Raw genomic sequence first — 25,791 nt, forward strand, 5'->3', positions numbered from 1 at the left:
CCCTCACACGAGCCAATCAGCGCTCTCCTCGACAACCCCTCTCACGTATTGGCGAAACCAGATGCTCATCTTCCGGAAGCCAACCAATAGGATTTCGGCCAGCCTGTTTGTTTTCACTTACTTTTCTTTGCATTGTGACAGAACGGCCAACATCAAAGTCAGTTCTGTTATTTTAGTATTATTTTTAAAATTAACACCTCCCTATAGTGAAAAATACGTTTTACCTGAGTAGCATGTCCGTGTGGCGTTTTTATATGCTAGAAAACATGTCATGTGCAAAATAAATTGTCAAGTCCATGAAAAGGGTTTCTTATATCATAAACCTCAAAACCAATCCCGTCAAGGTTTGAGCTTCACGCAAAAGGTAGAGGGGTAAGAGGAGCTTGCATATTGATAGAGCTGAGCACACTGAATAAATATGTAGAGTTACATCTAGGCCACTTTAAGGCAGTCAAGGATTTTTTTGTAAATAAAGTATGAATATGCAAGAATGATAGATAGATTTTATTAGACGTTATTAATCCCAGAGGTATAAACAATTCAGGCATATGCCTACAATTAGCTTCAGGCTGTAATCCACACAAGCTATTCATTGTTTTTTTTTTAACACCTTCAATCAAAGAGGAATAGATTCGTTTTTCAACACCTTTCTATCATTAAAATTAAATCATTCAGAGTGGTGATCTTTTTGAGAGACTTGTTGTGTCAGTGGAGATGGTAGAAAGTATCAACAAAATTATATAAATATATAGCTTCACTGGTTGCTTTGGAGAATAATATGATGGATTTACACAATGTCCAAAATGTGTAGACACGCCTTAGTAAATTCAGGTACTGTCTTGTGGAGCACTGGAACTGCATGCTCTGGAATAATGCCTTCAGGTTGCATCTCATCTCATCTCATCTTCTTTTCCGCTTTTCCATTTCAGGGTCGCGGTGTGAGGTTGCATCTGTGATCCTGAAATAACCATTTAACTTCAGTGCCGGGCCTCACTTATGTTCTTGTGGTTGAATGGCCTAAAATGTTCACAGCAACCTTCCGGTTTGTAAAGCCTTGAGAGTAAAAGCAATTGCAACAGCCAAAAAGAGCACAAATTACATAGTAATATACATTATTTCTGAAGAAATGTTGGGTACGCATGTCATTGTATATGATCAGTGGTGGGGATCAAACTAATTTGAAGTCCCATGCTTGCTTCTCTGACCATTAGGCCACTGCGGCCCCCCGTATATAAATACATACATGTTACATGTAATATCAATATATGTGCACACCTGTGCTGATGTCAGCTGGCTAACACACCACCATCTCCATTTGTATAAAGGCCTTTTAGAGACATTTATAATTACAACAAGGACAGTACTACTTACCTGCTTACCTGTGCCAGTAAAGGGAGCAAACATATTTTGATACAAGTTATGACATTTAAGTACAGCTCCAGGGTGTGTTCCTGCTTGCGCCAAGGGTAGGATCCGGAATCTCCGAAACCCTGAACTTGATAGGTGGTTACAGACAATGAATGAGTGAATAATTAGCAATGGTCCCCTAGGGCCCATATTAGTTTAGCTGTGGGTAGATCTAAGGGCTATTTAGGGTGATCCGGGAGTTAATGAGGGGGAGGTGTTGAATAGACGTGAACAGGGATCTGGGGGATATGGGTAGACCTTGCACAAGGGACTGCCTATCTACAAGCTCATTAGCTTTTGAGAAGCAAAGAGTGCATAGTGGGAGCAAGTGACTCCTGTAAAATGGTTAAGAATATCATGAGTAGCTTTTGTTTGTTTGTTTTGAAATTTCTTTATTATAAATACAGTCTTTCAGGGGAATCATAACACCATCATCCTGTCTATTACCTGTCTAAACCCACCCACTCACCTGAGATAACCTCAGACCACTTGAGTAACACCACCACAACACTTAAAAAATGTATTTCTACTGCTAAGGATGGACAAGCAAGCAGAGCTACTAAAAATGTTAATAGCTAATACGTGGTTTTTCAATAGAAAGGCTCATAGATTTTACAAAAATATGGAAATAAATCTGGTGAAATTTTACACAGCAGTAAGTTTTATAGAAAAAACAGTTAATCAACTAAAACAACACAAATTAGTTTATATTCTCATTTGTCTCCTTGCTGTCTCACAAGTCAGTTTGTTACTTGGGAGGTAAAAGGAGACCTGCCAGTGCCAGACATTCAGCTAGGCCTATCTACTCCATGCCAAAGCAAAGTTTTCTAAGTGAGGCAGAGTGAGCCCTGAAAATGTGTCCTGGTTGACAACTGCTGTCAGTGAGATATTTAAGGCTAAGGTCTAGAAGAGGTGCATCACTACTCTGAAATCTGTCACCACAGCATGTGACGGGTGATCAAGGGTCTGGTGGGAAATGGACCCTGAGCCAAATGACAATGCACAATCACAAATACAAAGAAAGGTGATGCTGAAATATACATGCAATGAATAGCTATTAACTGTATTTATGACATAGATTGTTATCAATCAGATACATATAAGCTCAGTGAGCCAAGGCAAATCCTGGGCAAGCATTCTTAACCTAATGGATGCCAGTGCCCAAATAAAGTTATATATTGTTGGTGACCTCAGGCCACATTTCATGCATCTACTTTCCAATCAGAATGATAAGAAAACTGGACATTATATAATCGAATTGCATCAGCAATGGGGAAAAACTCTTATTTTTGTACATATTTATTTATTTAAACATTTTGACAAAATGAGTGGCACAGCAGGTAGTGTCACTGTCACACAGCTCAAGCCCCGCTCCGGGTGACTGTCTGTGATGAGTTTGTTCTCCCTGTGTCTACATGGGTTTCCTCCAGGTGCTCCAGTTTCCCCACAGGGTCCAAAAAATACACGTGGGTAGGTGGATTAGTTACCCAAAAGTGTCTATAGGTGTGAGTGTGTTCCCAAATGGCACCCAGTGATTCTGGGTAGGCGCTGGACCCACTGCAACCCTGAACTGGATAACGGTTACAGACAATAAATGAATGAATGAATGTTGGCAAAATGGTCATTTCTAACAATCGTGCCAGACCTGGTCAACCAGTAAAACTACCACATTCCGTGTTTACCTTTGAGAGACAGGAGAAATCCCCAGGTGTTTCTGATTAACTTTGAGAAAATGACTCAGCACTACAGGCCTGAAACAGGAAGGTTTTACTGAGAAAAGGAAATAGATAAAAAAAAAAGAAGTAGTAGAAGAGATTGTGCAAAAATCTCATTTGCGATTATCAATACACTATTTCAACATCACTGAACAGGTTTTTTTTTCCTTGGATCATGAGAAGCAGAAATTACAACCAATTACTAGAATAAACTGCAGATTTTCAAGACCATTTTTGCTATTATAATTATATATTGTTGAGGATTTTTTGTGATTTCATGTTAAATTATGCTCTTTCAGTCTCTTCTTGTACTTGATTTTGTCTCACATTTATGTAATTGAAGTATCACTTTTACTCAGTAATCTATTTCACATTTATTTTTATTATTATAATATATTGCCATGTATAATATTCCTACATATATATTTATTTGGTCCATGCAAAAGTACAAATTTTCTTCCTGGCCCAAATATATCAGATTTGGTTTCATGAATTCCTCACTTTGCATTGTACTGGTTGAATGCTTTCTGACATTTAAAACTAATGATGAAAACACACTCCCATAAAGCAACACCCCTCACCCCCTTCCCACCCACACACACCACCCTAACTAAATTCCCACATATGGCTTCATGCTTTTGAAGATAATGGCTATAAAAGTGCAGTAATGCTGCAAGAATCTGAACCTCATGATTTTACTACAGGCTTCACACAAGAAGACCCAGAGGATTCTTCCATCAGCTTTAGCTGGATCACAGTAATTACATAATCAGAGTCCATCCCCACAGCAATGACCACTGAAGCTGCCATGAGTGTGCCTCCCCCATAATGCTCTTGTCATTGTGCAGCAGCATTTATCACAGTCAAATAGCTCCTGATGCAGTCTATTCTCCACACCACAGCCGATGATCTGAAAAAAAGAATAAAATACAAGAAGGCTTCTTGGGCAAGAACTGACCTGCAGTCTGTGTGAACGAAGATGACAGGCCTGAGGGATGCATACCTCAGAAATGTGTTTCTTGTGAGAAATAATGCATTAGTGGGAGTGGTCCTTCTTCTCCCTCTCTCTCTCTCTCTCTACGTCTTGTAAGCTGCAAACACCCCTACCTTTTTAAGCAATTTTGAGCCATTTATATTGATTAACTGAATAATAAAAAAATAAGAACATTTTAAAATGACTAAAAAGGGAGAAAATGGGTTTGTTCAAATAGAAAAAGTTCATATCTAATATATTTGAAAGTGTCTTTAAATGGTCTGTGGATTTACAGTGAAGGAGGTTCATATTATTGTCTTGAACACACAGAGATGGACCATTAAAGCCAGTAGGAAAACATTCCTATGTTGTCTAGAGAAAGTGCCTGATGTTTAAGTGACTCGATGGTGAGGTCACTTGATTGCTCTTGTGAGTTGTGGCCCAGACCCAGCTCTTGGCTGGAATTAATATAAACTGGACAGAGCTTTGAGCTTTATCGTGGCAGTGAAAGTTCTATTGCAGACACAAGAATGCATCCTCTCCATCGCTTACAGCAAAACATTGCCAAGCCTTTACCCCTCCTCTCTCCAACTCATTGCTAGGCATCTCAGGGGGCAGGAGCCTGGGAAACTATGACTTCAGTGTTTTTGAGGGACAAAGCCCCATTGTGAGGTTTCTCTCAGCATTTCAGTCTGAAAAGAGAAAGAAGAAAAGAGGGGGAGAGTGTCTCCACTGAGCGAGTCCATCCACCAGACTAAGACACATGGGACACCATATGAGCCAGAGAGAGGAGACCATCTGGACTGCTGCCAGGATTTCTAGAGGAACACTGAGACTGAAAGCAAGCATGGATGAAGTGTGGATCTGGAGAAAAACGGCTAATGGAATATGGTGGAGTAATGTAATATCACAATCAGGAACAGACATCAGAACATGTATAACACTGGATTTTGAAGATCGTACTTTTTAAGACAATTTAAATCACAGTGCATGCTACTTCCAATATGTGATGTTTGCAAGTGAGACACTGCACACAAATCTTTTTAATGAATTAGTGAAATTTGTGTATGGATAAGAAACAATAAGTAAACATTTCAGATTCATCTTAAATTTGTCCAGTGAACACCTAGTGGCAGTTCTGACAGAGGAATGGAAATCAATTGAATCTTTATTAATATATTCAAATAAATCAATTTTCTGCATTGCTTAGTGAGATCCTTTGAAAATCCTTTGAACTTTTCCTGTTTGTGAGCAATGACAGATGAAAGAGGGTTGGGAAATTGTAAAAAAAATAATAAAATAAAAAAAAAACTGCTACAAAAGAGTAACCGCTTATACAGCTCAGGGCCGTGGTGGGTACGCAGCCTACTTGGAATCACTGAGCGCAAGGCAGGAACACACCCTGGAGGGGGTACCAGTCCTTCACAGGGCAACACGCGCACACACACATTCACTCACACACTCACACTATGGACACTTTTGAGTCACCAATCCACCTACCAACATGTATTTTTGGACCGTGGGAGGAAACCGGAGCACCCGGAGGAAACCCACGCAAACACAGGGAGAACACACCACACTGTATGAATATATGAATTTCACTACAACATCTATCTATGCAAGATAAAAAATAATAATAAAAAAAAAAGAAAAAAAGAAATGAGCGGCTGCCATTTCCCTGCAGTAACAAGCCTTTACTGTCCAAATCCACCTTAAATATTTTGACTAGACAAAGACAAGGCTGGAGTTACTTATTGACTTTCCCTTCCATCATAAATGTCCTTTAGGAGAAAGAACTTTACTTTTTATTCACAATTATTGTCAGCTTATTGAATTCTCTTTTCCACCTCAAGTGCTGAAGCTGAAATTTTTCAGCTTTTCACATTTTTGAAGCAACCTTTATTCTAGTTTATTATTTTAAATCACCCAAACCAGTTGTGTATTATGTCACTAAACATTTACTTAAGTGAAAGGCAAAAATGAAAAAAAAAAAACACCGTTTTCCCTGCATTTACAAGAATTTCCTGTCCAAGCCACCTAAAATTTTTGATTAGACAAGGCTAGTGTTATTTTCCTTTCAACCATAAATGTCATTTAGTATTTGGTATTTAGTTTCACCTGAAATTGGTCCCTCAGAGTCTTATTTGCGTTTTCCTTCAGCTTTTTATTAAATACTTGTTTTCACCTTAAACAGCTCTGTGAAGCTAAAGTTAACGCTATATTTTATAGATAAAGCTTGTTTCCCACTTTATCCACTGAAAACACACAACCAACTGTACATAATGTCACTAAAACATCTACCTACTAGTGAAACATGTATATTTGCTGTGTACTACCAAGCTTGATTTCTCTGTTCCACCTTAAGGTTGTAAATATGTGAGGCTTTTCAAACAAAATTCTTATTCCTTAATTTGTTTAAAACACACACACACACACATCGGAGAAACACACATGAATCAGCCCCAATTTTTTAAAACAAACAATGGTATTTACACCTTTTAATCAAGTTGTTATTCACCTTCATATAAAAAAAAAAAACAGTCCTAACACCTTTCAAACGTCACTATCCCTCACTTTTTTTTTATATAAAACACTCATTTAAATCTATACCTGTTCAGGAGGAAATTAGCCAGCTCTGGTTCTGTTCTGTAGTGTTGCTGCTTCTAAACTGCCTCCACATTTCAAACACAAAACCAATATTTCCTCTCATTTTACTCCGCATCTGGTCATGGAGATTTTCAGAAAGGCAATGGGGCTTTTTGGGTCCGGTAAAATATAACTTTAACTCTGTTCACTTGGTCATTTCATGGCTGCAGGACACTAGGTTTGTAGACCTGGTAGCGGTGGGTTTGGACTGTAAAATGATTGGACAGAGGGCGGGATGACAGGCTCCTCGAAGGGTGGGACTACAGGAGCTCCGTTCTGGACTGGGCACTTCTCAAAGTTAGTTAGTTAGTTTGTATTTAATGCCATATCTGCCCATAGGGCCACATTCATCGCAAGAAAGGTAATAAGATGTAATTGATTTACTAATACAGTAATATTTTAGATATGTTGAGGCTGCCATTGATTTAAGTTCATCATATGTATTGCTTAAGTTTTGTTACTGACAGAAATTTTAGGAGTGCTGATGCTTTCACTTCTCAAAGAGAATATACTGCTTCAGCACCAATATGAGAGGCAGCAGTGTTTTAGCTTTGACTGTTCCCTTAATCTATGATCACACACCCTAGACATTTTATGACCAGGGACGGTAAATATCTTACAAATTGCACCTTTAAACATATTTTAAACCTTCACATACTAAATTCCCCTTCAGAGACAAAAACGCTTATAATTATTTTATAAAACATATATTGTTTTTGGACCTAATTTTATTTCAACAATATGCAAGGGCTTCCAAAATAGACCTAAACTGCAAAAAGACCTAAACTGCCAGTGTTTTAAAGGGCTTACGGACAGTTAGAAATGTCGAAAACAAGAATGGACATAAACACAGGTGAAATATTTATGTAAGCTACAACCCAACCATAGTACATACACAAACCATGCGGCCTGTGTGTATAATATACCAACATAACATACTGTATACTTTTCTTTTTTTAATGTGCTCATCTGGCAATGAGCTATAAAAGTTCAAGTGCCATGTGTCAGTGTAAAATGAATGCAGCTAACACATTTCCAAGTGGAGGTCAAGCACACTGCGCTGATCCATAAATCAACACCATAGCTCCTTCCTTGATCATTATTCTTGTGTTCTTCTATGAAGATAAAGCCTTGCTTAGAATACTGGTATGATTTAGGCTGCTTGGACAACATGATACAGAATAAGGATTCACTACTTATGTTCTAGTCTGCACAACATGAACAAAGTAATAATGTACTTAGATCTGCAAAACAAATCTGTTTAAAGCCTAATGTGATAGGTTTCACCTCCACATAAGCTCTTGTGGTGGTTAATGATTCCACAGAGAGAAGGCCTGGAGAAGTCATTACTCCACACTCTGGCTTTATGGGAATATATAGTTGAGCCCTATGGGTTTCATTGTGTCACGTGTGCTTTTGTTATGGCTATTTTTTTGTAAGTAAAAGCTATTCTTATTGCTTCTCAAGGGCTGCTAAGAGATGAGTTAAGGGATAGGCCCCAGTTCAGGTCAAAGTCATTACTTTAGACCACTGGGTGATTGTGCTTTTCTTCAAAGCTTATGAAAAGACAAATGAAAGAATTCCCATCACTCTTTTTAAAAAAAAAAAAAAAAAAAAAAAAAAAAAAGCATGTTGTATAAGCAGCGCTTGTGGAGTCAACAGTCTTTTCTGTTGTGTCCCTTGGTGCGATTCAGATGAGATTTGTGCATCACTAACTCACAGATGTTATCAGCCGTGCAAGCCATAACACACCTCTCCCTCTGCTTCAAAGCCTCTTCATGAAGCTGTCTGTCACAGGAATTATGACTCATCTCCAAAAAGAGAAACTTCCATGTGTTTTTATCCGCTCATGTTCTTCTGAGGGCTATTTCAACTTAAAACCAATTCCAGATTCATTTTTGAATATTTGATTATGGGTGTATTTCTGAGAGTTTCTGAGATATAAGTTCTACCAAGGTAAGGTAGACAGGCCCTCTGTAAACACAGTAACACAAAGAAAATTATTCCACACAGTCTCTCCAATGCTGAAAATGTTTTGTTCTAAGAATAGTTCAATTAATTTTATGTTTCATGTACATTTTTGTGTGTCACCATTAATAGGTCATTTAAACACTTCATAAATCAATTTTTGACAATAACATTATTAAATCAGAGTAAGCTTATGTGAAATGTTACTTTTTTATTTTTATTACGTGTACATGCTGCTTTTCTAAACACCCAAACCATTTTTATATTCTACTGGAACACTACTGGAACACGACCGATGTGCAACTGAATGATGTGATGGTCTCAAGTCTGCTCTTGTATGTTCACCACACATCAGTTATTCAATAGGGAGGTACCAACACAAGGCAGGGAAAGACAACCAACAAGGCACCAGTCTATCACAGTGCAACATACGCTAAGCCAGTAACTCACACATTCACAGTATGTTTCCAGTTGACCTAGTAATGTGGTTTGGGACTGTAGGAGGACACCCACGCAAACACAGGGAGAACACAACTTCACACAGATATATATATTACAGAGAGAGAGAGAGAGAGAGAAAGAAAAAAAGAGGTGAGACTCTGGAGATGTGTAGCAGTGACATTAAATGCTGTACCACAGTGCAGCTCAGTGGTGCACTCTAGAGAAATGTAATGTTATTTTTACAGTGGTGTTGACATATATATGAAAGCAATGAAGTCTTATTTAAGTCGAGGCCTCATGGAACCTACTCAAACAATTAGCACTAATAGTGTTTTGCTGTAATGTGTACACTGCATGTGTGTCCATGATTGTCTTATCAGTCTTTAAATTTCAGCCTTACATTGCATTTTACCTCAATTTCCCTGCTCTTCCATCATGCACAATGTAATCAGTAGTGAGAGAGCACCACACAATCACGTGAAAGTGCTCTTTCTCCTTGTTTTTTTTTTTTTTTTTTTCAAAAGTAAATTGCTGGTTTGGAAAGTTGTGTGTAGTAGTCTGCTCTGGGCCAGCATACCAGCACAAGTTCACTTAGGCTCGCGAGCGTCGGCCAGTTTCTGTGACTGTAATTACAAACACACTGTGAGCTATTAAACACAGGCACGCCTCTGGGAGAAATGCATGTCAAATAAACTCTGCACTCCTTATATGTGCCCTGTGCCTTTCTTCCTCAGCTTTCTTTTCCTTTCTACTCCCTTAACCTGTGTTATTTCTTTGTCAGTTTCTTTTCCTCTCTCTCTCTCTCTCTCATTTCTTTTTCAGTTTCTAGAGCTTTTCCTCTCTCTCTTTATCAGTTTCTGGAGCCCCACCGGCTAAGTTTTGTATCTGTCAATATCACAAGCGTACTAAGGCTGTATGATTGTTTGTGTGTGTTTAAGCACTTTATCTTGCCTTTAAAGTTAAAATGTTCTCCTTTTTAAAGTTTGTTTTCTTTGATTTGTTTTAATGTAGAAATTGCTCTTCAAATCCTGATTTGAATTTAATGGGTAAAGTCTCTCGCTGTATTTCTCATTTTCAAGCTGTTTTATTTTTCATTTCCTCTGGTCTTTCTAAAACATAAGTCTTATTGGGGGGGCTTCCTTCCTTCCTTCCTTCCTTCATTTCTGCCTTTCAAGCTTTTTTAATCTTAGCTTCCACTGTGTGTTTCGGCTGAGTGACTGGGTGATGTGTTTGAGGGTAAACACAGAACTATAGGAGGAATTGTGGAGACATTTAGAAAGACTCAGACTTGAACTCTGTATCCCCTCCAGTACACAGCAACAATCAGTACCATCTGGCCTGCAGAGCATTTTCTCTCAAACACATGATCAGCTCAAGCTTGCCAGCCAATCTGCTTCTTTTCATGCTTTTCCTTCACAGGCACAGTTGCGTTAGCAGGCACCCACTTTATCGAGAACTTAACATTGAGATAAATGCCCAGTTTGTAGCGTTCCATAGCTCTACACGTCTAATTACTTTGGCTATTTTAAGGTGCCTAATTACTGACTACTGTCAGTGATTGTATTAATCTACATAAAAACTGTGGTGCAGCCACACAAGTGTGAGGTGACCATGACCTTTCATGTTAAACAGAGAAATAAGGCCCCAAAACTGGGCTTCTGTGCTGAGGAACAGTATTTTTTGTAGTGATAAACTTCAGCCAGTGAAGGACCAGACCTGTAGCTCAATGCAATCAAATCCTCACAGCAATTTTAAAATATCTATTTTATCTGATCTCATTTCTACTTAATCCATTTCAGGAGCAAGAGGTGAACAAACCCTCTAATACCCTTATTTTAAAAAGAAAGTTTGGATATCCAGCTGTGTACAAGCTCTGAAACATGTTGTTTTCCACATAAACCTAGGCCCCATTCTCCAGTAAAGCAATGGCCAGTGTCATTCTTCAGCAGGCGATGTCGTAAATGAATAGGGGGAAAATACTCACTCTGTCTTTGTTCATCTGGCCTTGACTGAGAAGGCCAGAAATGGCTTGGTATTTATGCTTTACCAGCTGGGCTACCAGGCGGTCCTCGCTCTTCCGTTCCCCACAATCGCTCTCTTAACCCATTTTTGATAGTAAAGGGTAACTTTGGCTGATGGGGTTATGTGACCTTTTATTAAGCCACATATTCTCACTTGTCTTGATTTTTCTTCAGTTCACACATACACAAGCTGAAGTGTCCGCCGATACATTCGTACACGCTTGAAAAGTGATGGCATTTCTGTGATTCATGCGAAAATATAAAGAAGATGTGGCGCCCCCTCGTGTTATTATCGGTTTATGCAAGAGGATTTTTTTATCTGGGGCAGGGTAATGTACTGTAATTCTTTTCTACTGTGCGTTTTCATTACAGCTTGTTTCCCTACCTCTTTTGTTTATTGGAACAAACAGACTGCATTAACTGGCTGCCCTTTATTGTAAGGCCTCAGATGGTATGTGTGTGTGTGTGTGTGTGTGTGTGTGTGTGTGAGAGAGAGAGAGAGAGAGAGAGAGAGAGAGAGCGTAGGTTTGGGATAATTATGTTGTTTTTTTGTTTGTTTGTTTGTTTGGTTTTTCAATCCCACATTTGAAAAATGTGCATACATGCTCTTATTTTGAAGTTTGATTCATACTGTTTCCGCGTTTACAATGTCAACGAACCGCATGGAATGAGTGTGAGCTGTGAGAGTGAGTGAGTGAGTGAATAAGTGAATATATATGTACTGGGGTTAGGGTAGTATTCTAAAAACTAATAAAGAGTTATTGGAAATGAATTGCGTGTTTAAAGGTGTTATTCCCCGGCTCAGAGGAGGCGTCGCTGGGCAGGTAAGAACAGTGAGGGGCAGCTGCAGCACTGACTTTACGTGAGGGTCTTGCGGAGAAGAAATCTGTCAATTAGTGTCTTACATTTTAAAGCATTAACGCATGGTAAGAAAATACTAAAATAATACACCATTAAACCTATTTCTGACAGGGCATGGGACATATTAAAAATGTGGGTTTATTCAGCACTCTTTTTCCATTTTATCAGCTATACTTACCATGCTCTTGTAGTTCAAAAATTGCAGAGTACAGTCCATCTTTTGCTATACTTCTTAGCCCCTTCACCTTGTTCTTCAATGATCATGGGCGGTGTATGTTCCACAATACTGCAGTGGATGAGACACAGCAGTGTTTTTGATAGAGTATTGAACTGTGCCCCCCCACTGTCTACTTTTTTCATCCACATCTATTGGTTGGACTGCCTTTTAGATGTAAAGTCAGAGATAGTAGCTGATATGTTGCTGCAGAGTTTGTGTTGGTCGTCTTCTAGTTCTTCATCATATGCATCTCAAATAATTAAGTATGGCATGTAGCTCATAAAAAACCCTGCTACATTGACAACGGATTTGATAAAACACTGGACATTAGCAGATGAACTTGCACTCCAAGCCGTCACACACTGCAGAACCTTCAAAGGAGTTCATTCACCTTGGATCAGTTAGTTCCTCTCAAATCCTTAAATCAACTTTTCTTGACGGTCCTCTCATCCCTGTTGTATCTCCCACTTCCAGTCAACTTTCCATAAATATGCTGTGATACAGCACTCTGTGAAGACCCTGCAGTTGGGCAATGACTTTTTGTGGCTTACCTTCCTTGTGAAGAGTGTCATTGCCCACATTCCCATGATTGTGATTGCGTGTTTTAAATTAGAGATGTATGAACACCTTCGTATATACTAATCATTTGGGATACTAGATTTCTGAAAATAAATGTCAGTTTCCATGAACAAAGAATACATCAAAGCAAAGGCCTGACATATGTCAGTTTATGTTTCATGGATATAAAATATATGATGGTTTATCTTTTCCAAAATAATTATCAACAAAACTTACCTGGACAATGAGTGTAGAGGTTTTGTGTGCTACAGTTATTATATTACTTATTACTTTATTTGATATAATAACTGATTACAGGATTCACTTCAAAGTGCTGTCAAGACACATTCATGTTTATCAGGCATTTCCAAGAACTTTACAGACATTTTAAAAGAAAGGAAATAAAAAAAACTATAAACACAGGCGTACAATGTTCAAATCAAATCACATATTCTAACTGCACTCTAAAATAGCATTGTTTGTGCTAATATTTAATTTTCTTACTTTGCTGTATGAATAATTGAGCTCATGCATCAGAAATAATGTCCACGTGTTGAATGTGTGTTTTCCAGGCTTTGGTCAGAGTGTTCTGCAGCGCTGTAGATGGTGCTGTTGTTCCTCCTGTGGACTGCGATGTAACTGTAGAGCAGGCTGTCTGTCTGTGGACTCAACACTTCCAGAAGAATGGAGTGTCCGAACCGCTATCGTCCAGCCGGTACATCATAGCTCACGTTCTTGGGAAGAAAACTGTGAGTTTTTTCTCTCTTGCACCTGTTTTTCTGTCTCTGTGTCTGATATTATGCAATTATTTTCGTTCCTAGTCATTGTTTTGTGTGGCTCAAGAAGAGTACTGAGTACTATCTCAGAAAATGGGATTTATGAGTTTGTTAGCCAATTAAACCCATAGTCCCTCAGCTGTTTTCTATTTGGTCATCATTTGACTTGAGGCTTAAGTAGGCCTATGTGTACGGACTGAGAAAAACTACTTTGTTAAACACCCAGGGGGACAGGGATACAGAGGCAAAATTACAGCATCAACAGAACAGTGTCTATTCCTGTGCTACGTTTACAGATCCTGATTCTCTGTGGAGCTTGAATAAATACAGAATGTGTATATTCTATTCACATTCAGAGCTGACCCATCTAATGGCCAACTGATGCAATTCTTTGCTATTTCTGTGCTGCACTCTTCAAAGTCCTAGCAGTGTCATCTCCACTAACTCTCAGTTATCGCTGTGTTACATTTAAAACACCAACAACAGACATTAAGTTGCATCATCTCTGCCAGGCCTCACTTTCCCATCTCTCCTATACTAAATAGTATTGTGTTATAAAAGGATATATACTTGCTTTTTGTGTGGTAAGATTGGGTGTGAATTTACTCGACCCATGCTTGAATAGCAGTCCCTTTGCCTTTAATTGATGGCAGTTTATTTATGAGTCACTTTTCTGATTTCATTTGAGTTCATTAAAATGGACTGATTTACTACTGAGAAGTCAGGGTGTGTGTTTTTATGTGTGTGTGTGTGTGTGTGTGTGTGTGTGTGTGTGTGCATGTTTTAACTAGAGTGTGGTTTATTCTTGTCTCACTGCAGTTATCTAGAGGGAACACTTTCTCTTCGCAAACACTCCTGCACAGTTACTGCCTATTTGTCTAAGAACTTCTAGGAATCAAATTATGTTTCCCCACCACCTTGTTTTCTTAATCATAAACATCTCTCTCTCTCTCTCTCTCTCTCTCTCTCTCTCTCACACACACACACACTTTCTGTTTTTTTATCTTTCTTTTTTCAATATCACTTTCTTACACTATGCCATCTCTGTCTGTCTATTTCTTTCTTTCTCCTATTCCATCTCTCCTTCACTTCTTTCTTTCTAATCTCTATCTTTCTATCTAATCTCCTCTAAAAGCTGGACTCTGGGGAGAGGCGTAGCCTCAGAGGCAGACTAACGGAAGAGCAGAGACACATTGTGTGGAAACTTTGTTCCAAACGCCTCACACGGTACGGGCTCTAAGTTTTCTGTGGCTGTTCTACAGTTCATACACAGTGCAGCAGGCCTAGATCATACCACATACTGATGAACATTGTTTGCCAGATGCTCACAAACAAGAGCTTTATGGTAAACTAGAATCTGTTACAGCGTAATACTTTCTCTGATATGGAAACTGAAAATGTATATCAACTGAGTATGAATGTGTGCTATTTCAGGGTAGATTTGTTACATGTTTCTTCCCATATTCAGAGTTTTCTGTGTTTTTGGATGTTTGACACCAGCATGTGATGCCTCGTTCTAGACATATTTTGTCATCTTAAGACGACTGCTGCTGTTAACTTTTGATATATGTCAGTTTGGTAGAAAGCAGAAAATCGTGTGTTGTTAGAAACCAAATATGCAAGTCTGTTAGCAAGGAATTAACAACTAAATTGTTGAGAAGTGTTTGATATAGGCATGCAGTTGTTCGGTGCTTACATGTGGTGTATAAGCTCCAGTTATACATTGAGGTTATTGGAGGAAACTGTAAATTCAGTTTTTTGAATACCTGGTGTTGAAGATTGTGTATGCTGTGTTTCAGAATGCCAGTGCAATATGTAATAGAAGAGTGGGACTTCAGGGACTTGACTCTGAAGATGAGACCTCCAGTGTTTATCCCACGCCCTGAAACAGAGGTTCGTGTGCACACACACAAAAGCAAATAAGACTCACATGATACTTCACAATTTTTTTTCCTAGTAGATACAGGATGTGACTCATAAGTATAAACGTGTGAAAATACAGGTATCAGTGAATACGTGCCGATGAGTGTGTGTGTGTGTGTGGGTTTGCCTGCAGGAGCTGGTTAGCCTGGTGTTGGAGCATATCCAGGCAAAGCAGAGCATTAGGTTTCAGCCTGTTTTACGATGCCTTGAGGTTGGCTGTGGAAGTGGTGCTATCTCTCTTAGCTTACTGCACAGCATACCACAGGTCAGTCTCAGTGACACTCCACAACATGCACTCAGAGTCCTTTTGAAAAAATCTTGCAAATTTGTGTATAATAATTGTATGGAGAATACACAGCATCTCCATTAGTTTATTTATTTATTTTTTTATGTATGTTTTTTAATTGGTTGCTTTTCTTTCCAGATTTTCTTTTTACTACATTTTTACATTACCACATGAGCTGATACAGTATTTACACGTGTGGAAATTGTCAAACTAAAGCAAGAATAATCCAGAATAGAAGAGAGCTGGGATAAATGTGCATTAAAGCCCCTGGGAATCCATTTTGAAATTTTGTGTTATTTTGTATAATTCTAAATTTGAATGTTATGTGAAACGTTTGGCAAAGTTGAAATAAAAAGTGTGGCTATCTCATTTGAGATGCCATTAAACACGGCGACCAAGTGTTACTGCTATCTCTGCTGTACTCTGACTTAATCCATTCAGGTTCATTCTAGATTGTTTTGTGTTCTATTTGCTCTGTTTATGTCTTTCACTCCCATACCCCATAGCTTGGTGAATAGCTGGATAGTTAGCTAACTCGTTTACTAATGGCTCCTAAGCTTTAGCTCACCAGTCACTTTGACTCAGAGAGGAGGCATGGCTATGGTAGCCTTGTGATTGGTCAGGGTAATAGTGACATAAGCATTACCCACTTTAAGAATGCCCATTCTACATTGAGAGGAGAGCAGCACTGCTCATTTTTGAGGAGAGATTTATCATATTTCTGTTTTGTGTTTTTTTTATTTAAACTTTGCTGGACATTTCACATAACACAAGTTTAGAATCATACAAAAAAACACAACATTTCAAAATGGATTCCCAGGGGCTTTAAAGACACCCTCGAGTGATAATCAAGATTTTAACCTTGTTATCATGTACATGTTGTTTATACAATAGAACACACATTAAGGAATAAATAGGCAGCACCATGGCTGAGTATTTCAACTTGGGAATGTTCCGCCGTGAAACTCCAATGTCTTAAATGGGCAGATTCAGAAAGCCACGGATTCTGGCATAACTGCATATTAATGGATCTGTGTGTACTGAATGAAGGTAAAGGTGTAGAGTTATATAGGTGTAGATCGCGGTGGGTCTATAGTCTCTACTTTTAAGACTATTACATGAATAAATACCCTGAAAAGGGGTTAAAAATCTTTTCTATAGAACATTTATATCTCAAAACAGCCTTATGCATAGTATTGCTGGATGTGGGTAAATCACAGTTGCTGGGTGTTAGTAATACTTTGTTGTAATTTATTCTTTTAATGTCTTTAATATTAGCTTAAGGCTATTGCATTGGACCAAAGCCAGGAAGCAGTTTGTCTAACGAAGGAAAACGCAAGCAGGTAATTTCCACCTCTGCAGGGAGTGGATATAAGAATATTAGAGCTGTTCATTAAATATACTTACATGTGTTTTTCTCTGTAGACTGGGGCTCCATGACAGGCTGAATGTTTACCATGTAGACATTATGAAGGGTAAGTGTGTGATATCTATTTTGTCCTAAAATAAAGAAAGAATCATTTGTATTGTGGAGCTACAAAGAAAAACAAATTAGGTGATTGGCTGAGAGACAGACTTATTTACAATATTGTGGGATTATGCAAGGAAAAGTTTCCACTTGTTTTGGCCTCGTCCCGACAGTACAAACATGTAAAGTAAGAGCATGACACCCTTGTAAGTCACTGTAACCTTAACAGAAACACAGTTACAGTAGATAACAGAATTTGGGACACACACACATTGGAAGACCTAGTACTAAATCTATACAGGATTGAAAGAGTTTTGCAATAAGTCGCAAGTAACACAAAAGCAATTGTACTGTAATCACACTTTACAATGCAAAAGTACAGAAACAGAATTCTGAGATTTATCAGCTATAACTACTTAATAACAATAATAATGTTGCTGTACTTTGTTACTGTAATCTTACAGTATATCATATATATATTTCAATAACATGCTGTTTTTATACTACAGTATGTTATTATGCATTGACTCCTAGACACAGATATACATCTGACAGTTTACTGTATACTTTTATTGAAATGTTTCATGAAAAGAAATATTTTATATTAGTTAAAGTTAAATGTTTTTAGAAATAATAGAAAGGAAGACAGCGGTGAATAAGGCAGTACATTAAAGTGTCTGATGATGAATTTAGGAGGTGAAGTCAGTGAATCAGCAGTTCATTGTTAGGAATCTATGGTTAGAGAGTTATATGGTTATAGAGTTAAGATGAAGTAGGGTGTTAGTGTTTGATAGACAAGCGCAAGGAGTTTACTGTGAATTTACTACTTTAGTATTACAGTAAACAACTTTAAAATGCTGAACAGAATGAACACTACAATTTAAGTACTTTACTTGAAGCTCAACTGCCAGGAATTACTATAAATTTAATAACATCCTTAAATGTGTACATACAACATTACAAAATTCACAAGTGAGTTATTTAATGTGTAGCGTCATGTCAACACACAAAAGCTTTACAGGTTAGAAGCTGTAATGTAAAACATTATTATTATTCTAGTGTTAAACGGGTTTGCTAACAGTTTAAATACAGTGTAGTTACATTGTGAATGAAGTTACTTAATGAACTATAATTCCATTCATTGCTGCTCATCAGCAGCCTTGACTTCTCAAAGCTTTTCAGTGTAAGTCAGTGCAAAAAAGGGCAATAATTTGACAAAAAACTCTTTATGGTCCGCAAAACAAAACTGTAGACAGTTTCTCACATTTAATTGTAGTATAAATGATTATCTGATTGCAAACACAAATGCATTTTAATACATTTCTCTGCATTTTAAAGCAGCATACAAACTTACAGAATACTCCAGGACATGGACTAAAAACCAGTGCTACCACCAGGTGGTAGAAGTCCCCTTTGTCCACTAGATGGTAATAAAATTCACTTTCCAAGCACACACATACCATTACTGTTTTTCTATTTTGTATAAAATGCCTAGAAAATATATTAACACAGACACAAATCTAAAAATGCAAGTGTGTCTGAACTTATAAGAGAGTGATTCAAGAAAGTGCTTCAAGCAAACAAAAGCTGCAATGTGTTCACTGACCAAACTGATAGTATTTTGTAAATACAAAATAAATAAATCTGAACCAGAGGCAAAATGAGATTGAAAAGTATATTCCAGTTATAGTGTATGAAATCTTACACTAAGCAGGTGAATATGGCAGCTATAAAAGGCATATATTTCACCCAGATATCAGTCTTTGCTGGCAAAAGGGAGTCATGGCTCACCATTTTCTGCTAGACTTCATGAGAGAACTGTCAAACAATTCAATACAATTTTTCACTTGAAAAGTACAATATACATAATATTGTGAAAAGATTTAGGGAATCTGGAGAAATCTCAGTCTGTCTAGGCCAGAAACTGCTGTTGAATGTGTTTGACTTCCAAGCCCTCTGATGAAATTGCAAAAATGTCAGGCTATGCTGATAAATATAGCCACATAGGCTTGGGAGTACTTTGGAAAAATGCTATCACTTAACAATCTGCCACTACATCAAGAAATGCAACCTGAAACTATTATGCAAGAGGAAAGCCATACAGCTATTCTATGCAGAAATGCCACCTAGTTTTCTGGGCCAGAGCTCATCTCAGATGGTCCGAAAGAGAAAATGTGTATCAGAGGAGTCAACATTTCACCTTGTTTTGGGGGAAAATGGACATCATGTTCTTTATGCCAAAGATAAAAGGGACCATGCAGGCTATTATGAGCAAAAGGTGCAACATTGTCATGCTATGGGAAGGCCATGTTTTTTTTAGCAAGACAATGGCATACTTCATCCTGCACATGCTACAGAAAAATGTTAACACAGGTTGCTTTTGTGTTTGACTGACCTGCCAGTCCAGATATGTGTCTTAAAGTGCGTCATTAAGAGAAGAACACTGTGATGAACATGCCTCTGTCCCAACTTTTCAGGAGTGTACCTCAGGCTTCAGATTGATCATTTTGTTATATTTACAAAATATAATTAGTTTTGGTAATTTGTTCTTTGTATTTTTGTCAGTTAAATAAATGGTCCAAGAGAATTAACAAAAATTGTATGTATTTTATTTTACTATAAATCCCAGCATTTCTAGAGACAGGCTTTGTATATGATTTACGGAAAATAAATATAATATCTGTGTGTGTGTGTGTGTGTGTGTGTGTGTGTATATATTCTCTGATTGACAATGTATGCACTTCAACAGGGACAGATCCAAAGAAATTCTGACTCATATCTTCCAGGTTTTCTTATACATCTCTTTAGATATGTAAAACATGGTTTGAGAAAGCATTAAGCAATAGCTGTAAATTTTCCCTCAGTCTCTTTGTGAATCGGGACAGTGCAGTGCTCATATTTATTCTTTGTAAATACTCTCTGACTGAGTGACTTCCCCATTGCAGTGGATATTCTGGCTGCTGAACACTGTTCTTGTAGTCTCAGCTTAATGCCTCCATTAGTGAGGAGCTGAAGCTGAGCATGTTGCCAGGGCGTTCAGAGCCACTTGGCGTGTTAGTGGGGTGCTGGAGCTGATATTGTTTTCAGGAACGTGTGTGTGTGTGTGTGTGTGTGTGTGTGTGTGTGTGTCTGTTTGTCTGTCCTATTCTTAGACGCAGATGTGATAATGAGAGACTGCAGTTTTGTTGATGTGCTGGTTAGTAACCCCCCCTACCTGTTCACTCACGATATGGAGTCCCTGCAAGAAGAGATAGTCAGGTACTGAGCACAGATACATGCACAGTGGATTTATAAGTGAAAAAGAGAACTTTTGGATTTTTTCAGCACACATACACACTGGGTTCAACAGTTTACAGTTGAAGCCATGTGATTTCTTACTAACAGAAAACGGTATATAATTGAGAAGGCACATATTACTGAATTATACAGTTATAAAATTATGTAATAGTATAATTAATAATCAGAATGGCTGATATTTAATAAGTGCAGATCAAATCTCTGGCATGTATATGATTTTCATTTAATACGATTTTTTTTAAAGAATTTTTGATGACGCTATGCTTTTTATAAACGTCTTAGGCTGTATTAGTAAAGATTATATATTGGGAACAATGTTAGAATAAAGAATTAAAACAGATTTTCAATATGTGCTTTTAACAACAGTGTACTATTCACTATTTCCACAGCTAGTTGTAGAGGTCAACACTATAAAACACATGGAATTATGCAGAGGGTATAATCTTTAGTTTCAAAAATTAGCCCCCTTTTGGCGTAACACTACGGAAGAAAAAATTTGGGTTTAAAAATTCATGCTTAGACATCGCCACCACTGATTAAGAAAAACATTTTATGTTTTTGTCTTTTGTAGGAAATATATGTTCAGTCTCACTGGCTGTGTGTGTGTGTGTGTTCCCTACAGGTTTGAAGACCACTCGGCACTGGACGGAGGTTCTGATGGCTTGTCAGTAATCAGACAGATTCTAGCTCTAGCACCTAAAATCCTAAAAGAAGAAGGGTAAGAGGGAGTTGTTTTTAAAGGAGTCATGCAGTGTGTCTATTGCTCCCTCAGTGAATATGATCTTGTGTCTGTGGCCTCGAAGAGCAGTGGAGTATAAATAGCATGCTCTAATCTTGCTAAGGAGCTTTCCCAGCACTTCTTAAGAGCTTCAGGGAATCCACACTGCTCATACTTCTCCACACTTACATGGAAGCAGATAACAGTGTTCTTGGGACCTGGGCTTTCTCCTAGTAATTACTCTGTAGTGCTCTCCACTCACACTGCATTACTGGACATTGGTGTTGTTGGTCTGTCTGCCTTGAGGAAAAATTACTCATGAAGTTGAAAATATGTTTTTAAATTAATTTTGTATATGTGCCTGCCCCCCCACACACACAATCTAAAGACATTTTATACTGTAAATATGTTACCTTTGTTTTTGTCTCTATCTAGCCAATTCTTAACTTCATATGATGGGAGGAAACTGTGAACCAAATGCATTAGTACAGAAATTATAAAATTGAAACTAAAATTATATTAAATTATAAAATTATAAATGGGTTTTCTAGATTTTTCATAAGTTTTTGATAAAGTTTGTGTTTCTGCTTGTAACTAGGAAAGGACAGCGGATTGGTGACTGTCTGATTATCACAGCAGTGACTTATATTATGACAGCAGCTGTTCAGTTTGTTTCGTTTTGTCAGCTCCCCCCCACACACACCTGTTAATCTGATATGTAAGGCCTCCAGTTCAGCTTCTGAAGGCCAATCCCATGGGAGACCTCACTTGACTGAATCTACTAAGACACCTCAGATACCAAATTCTAATTGGACAGTTTTAATAATACATCATAAAATGTATGTGTAGCAATCATGATGATTCAGTTAAATAATAAATAGCTAATATTTGCAGATATCTTTGCTGTCCAGTAAAAAACATGTATCTCCTTTACTACTTACTCTACTTATACTTTACTTTTTTTATTACTTACTTTACTACTTATAGTCGCCAGTGTGTGTGTGGATTGAGTGGATTGAGTGTTCTGAGCGTTCTGAGCAGTGTAGATTGTAAAGCGTCCTTCGGTATCTAGAAAGGCGCTATACAAGTGTAAAGATAACTCTAACTACTTCACCATTTCATAATGAACAGACCAATAGAAATGCTCATACATTACTTGCAATCAAATGTTTTACATTGACTTTCAATAAAAAGATTTTCTTCTCCTGTAAAGTTGTTATTTTTGAGATACATGTTCTTATTTGGATGGCAAAGAGCTGCATTATCACTCACATCTAGTGAATCCTGAAACTGAAATCTAGTTTTCTTTTATAGAAATGCCACCAGACTTGAATTTTTTACTGTTACAGAGATATTATCTGTTTTGTACATCACACATCCTCTCTGCTTTATCTTCTTTCCTTCGTTTGTTTATTTCCCATCTCTGCCTCTTTTTCAGACGTGTGTATTTAGAAGTGGATCCCCGCCACCCTCCCATGCTGAAGCATCTGGTAGAGAAGAGTGCACTGGGGTTGCAGTATTTGGAAACACATTGTGATCTCACAAACAGGTCAGAATTACCAGAAAACATTTGACAATGTGTTCACAGGTTTGTAGACACCTGTTTATACGTTTTTCCTAAAATCATGAATGTTCACTGGGGTTTAATCACCTTAGCTGCCCTAACAGCCTGTAATCCTGGAGGAAGGACTTACACAAGTAGACAAGTAATATTAATGTCTCAAGAACATTAATGAGGTACTGGTATTAGAAGATTAGTCCTGGATAACAAATGCAAATCCAGTTCCACCCAGCAGTACTGCACAGAGCTCCATTATTCCAGAGAACACAGCCCAGTGCTGGAGGACTTTATAGTACTCACACTGACACGTCTTTGGATATGTGTCAGTTGTCTTTGTTTTTCTTGTAGTTTTCTACATCAAATGAACACAGCACTTCTTTACACAGTTTGGGTATTTCTTTAAATGAATATGAAAAAAATGTAGTTACTTAGACTTTAAATGTTAAGTTCACGCTTACCACCTCATGTAAATTTACTAATTTGGAGATAACAGGCACAACACTGATATGGATTTTTGCTGAATGTTTTTTGTGCCTGTTTCAAAGTGTCCTACTATATTTTTCTATTAATGTGTTCTTTGACCATTCAGTTAAATGGATTTACCATGTTGGTAGCCATTGTGGAAATGTGTAAGCTAATGTCCCAGATGTGGCTGATAGTATTCTTCTTCAAGTGTGTTCAGCTATTCAATAACTGAGTATCAGATCCACTTTAAAAAAAAAACACACTTGTATTTCATATGACATAATAACCTTCACATTGCTCGTGTCTATATTAAAAATAATAATAACAGGTATTAAACAGTTGATTGTTCTGACTGCTGATAATACGAATAGTAACAGTGCTATTGGAGGTGAGTGTATTTCTACATCATTTGAACAAATCAGCTGTTCTTTTTTTATTGCTTGGAAATTGCATTGAAAGTAAAGAAACTTTGCTCCCTTTCATCTAATATTAACCTTTTAGAAAGCAATCCTATGAAAGTCATTTGTAGCTGACTTGGCTTGCACCATGTTTCATGGCCCATTTCTGAGCCTTGTTAGCTTACAGTAATATTCCAGATACCACACCAGTCGCGTGATCCCACTGGACAATTACAGCCACACTTTGTCTGGCCAAAACCACAAGGTAATATAAAAGGAATTACACTTGTTCTGGGAAACCTTGCAATGACAATTTCCCCATTACGTCATAACATTTATTAGATGTTATCTCTCAAATAAGCGTGTCCTGTATATATTTGTACTAATGAGCACCACTGATTTTGTTGTCTGATATTTTTACAGGCCACGGTTCTGCATCCTACAGAGGAGAAGATGAAGTATAGTGAAAGAGAGTGTTTCCCAGTGAGAAGTACTGATTGTGTAAGAGGAAGAGGGTGAGTTCAGGTACCGGTTGAGAAAGTATAGGAGAGACAAAGATGGCGAGTGTACATAACGTGGAAGAAAGCTGATATGGAAAGGACGGATGGAGTCGCCGCCATAAAGGATTTGTTTCTGTGGCCTTCTGCCAAAACCCTTGGCAGATCCTGACTACAGCGTTTCAGACCTCTGATTCAGTTTATAACGGTTGCTTTAGGAGGAACTGTGTTAAAGTAATGAGGCACGGTGGCGCAGCAGGTTCAAGTCCTGCTCCAGGTGACTGTCTGTGAGGAGTTGGTGTGTTCTCCCCGTGTCCACATGGGTTTCCTCTGGGTGTGCCAGTTTCCTCCCAGGTCCAAAACTCACGTTGGTAGGTGGATTGCGAACTCAAAAAGTGTCCATACGTGTAAGTGTGTGAGAGTATGTGTTGCCCTGTGAAGGACTGGCGCCCCCTCCAGGGAGTGTTCCTTCCTTGCCCCCAATGATTCCGGGCAGGCTCTAGACCCACCGCGAGGGTGAACTGGATAAGCGGTTACAGACAATGAATGGATTAATGTTTTAAACGACGGTAGCCAATCAGAACAAATGATTTTACATAATGTCAGTCTTAAGGGCACAGGAACAAAAAAACTTTTTTTTTGTAAACTATAACAAAATGTCAAGAATGAATTATTTTTTTGGCCGCACACAAGAATGGAGAAAAATAAATACGAAGGACCTTTACACTTTAAAAGTGTGATTTGTATTTCTGAAAGTACATCACAAAACCAGTGTGTTGACTTCCATTCTTGTCATTCTTCTCTTCATACACACCATTTGTGTCAACTTAAAGAAACTTCTTGAAAGTTCTAAAGGAATGGAAGGCATGTTTCTGCAAATATACTGTCACACATAATGTCATGATTAATCGATTTATAATCAATAACCACAGTCAATAAGCCCAGGACCATAGACTGGATTCATCTGTAGTTTTTATATCATATTGTTATTATCTACACCAACTGCTACATTTCTGAAGATTTCATATATAAAAGAAAGATGCTACAATGTAGGAAACAGGGCTGCTTTATATGACAAATGATGCATTTAACACAGTACTAATTGTACAGCATATTTCTGACTTTTACATATATTCTCACCATCAACTCCCAGCAACTTCTTTTAGTGTAGACATACATGCTAAGCAACATTTCACACAGGTGCACTCTAAAGGAAATCACATTCATGTGGCTGTTACTTGATCTTGTTAAGCTTGTCGGAAACTTGTTACATCATTGAAAATTACGCAGAATTAATTAATCCCTATAGGGGCCCTACTATATGCAAGCTGAAATAAAAAAATGAAATGAAATTTAAAAAGACTGCTAAATTAAAAATTTATAAAATAAAAAATATTTACTTTTTTCAAGAGGCATGCAAAATTCTTGTAAAAGGTTCGTAATCTTTTGAGAAATCTTGAGGTAGACTATCTGGCAACTCCAGTTGTTGTGATTGTTTTTTTTTTTTCTTCGCAACCTTGCAATTCAGTGCTTCTGATATTTGCATATCTGGCTGTGGGTTTATATATGTGGCTGTGGTTTACTGTGGTGAGACT

General features: G+C 37.8%; 1 protein-coding gene across 2 annotated transcripts; it reads left to right on the forward strand.

The window, feature by feature from the left end:
- Nucleotides 1-11,826: 11,826 nt before the first annotated feature.
- hemk1 (HemK methyltransferase family member 1) lies at nt 11,827-24,909 on the forward strand. Of its 2 annotated transcripts, none has more exons than XM_066665765.1 (11): nt 11,827-11,995; nt 13,380-13,556; nt 14,719-14,810; nt 15,383-15,476; nt 15,640-15,771; nt 17,071-17,135; nt 17,218-17,267; nt 20,413-20,518; nt 21,180-21,275; nt 22,714-22,824; nt 24,123-24,909. In XM_066665765.1, exons 1-11 carry the CDS (start codon nt 11,939-11,941, stop codon nt 24,154-24,156), a joined length of 1,014 nt encoding a protein of 337 aa, XP_066521862.1. In that variant the 5' UTR covers nt 11,827-11,938; the 3' UTR covers nt 24,157-24,909. The 2 variants fall into 2 exon arrangements, with proteins under 2 accessions (XP_066521862.1, XP_066521864.1); XM_066665767.1 differs by having other exon boundaries at nt 20,419-20,518.
- Nucleotides 24,910-25,791: the final 882 nt, after the last annotated feature.

Source organism: Hoplias malabaricus, chromosome 3 (genome assembly GCF_029633855.1).
Source record: "Hoplias malabaricus isolate fHopMal1 chromosome 3, fHopMal1.hap1, whole genome shotgun sequence".
Lineage (NCBI taxonomy): Eukaryota > Metazoa > Chordata > Actinopteri > Characiformes > Erythrinidae > Hoplias > Hoplias malabaricus.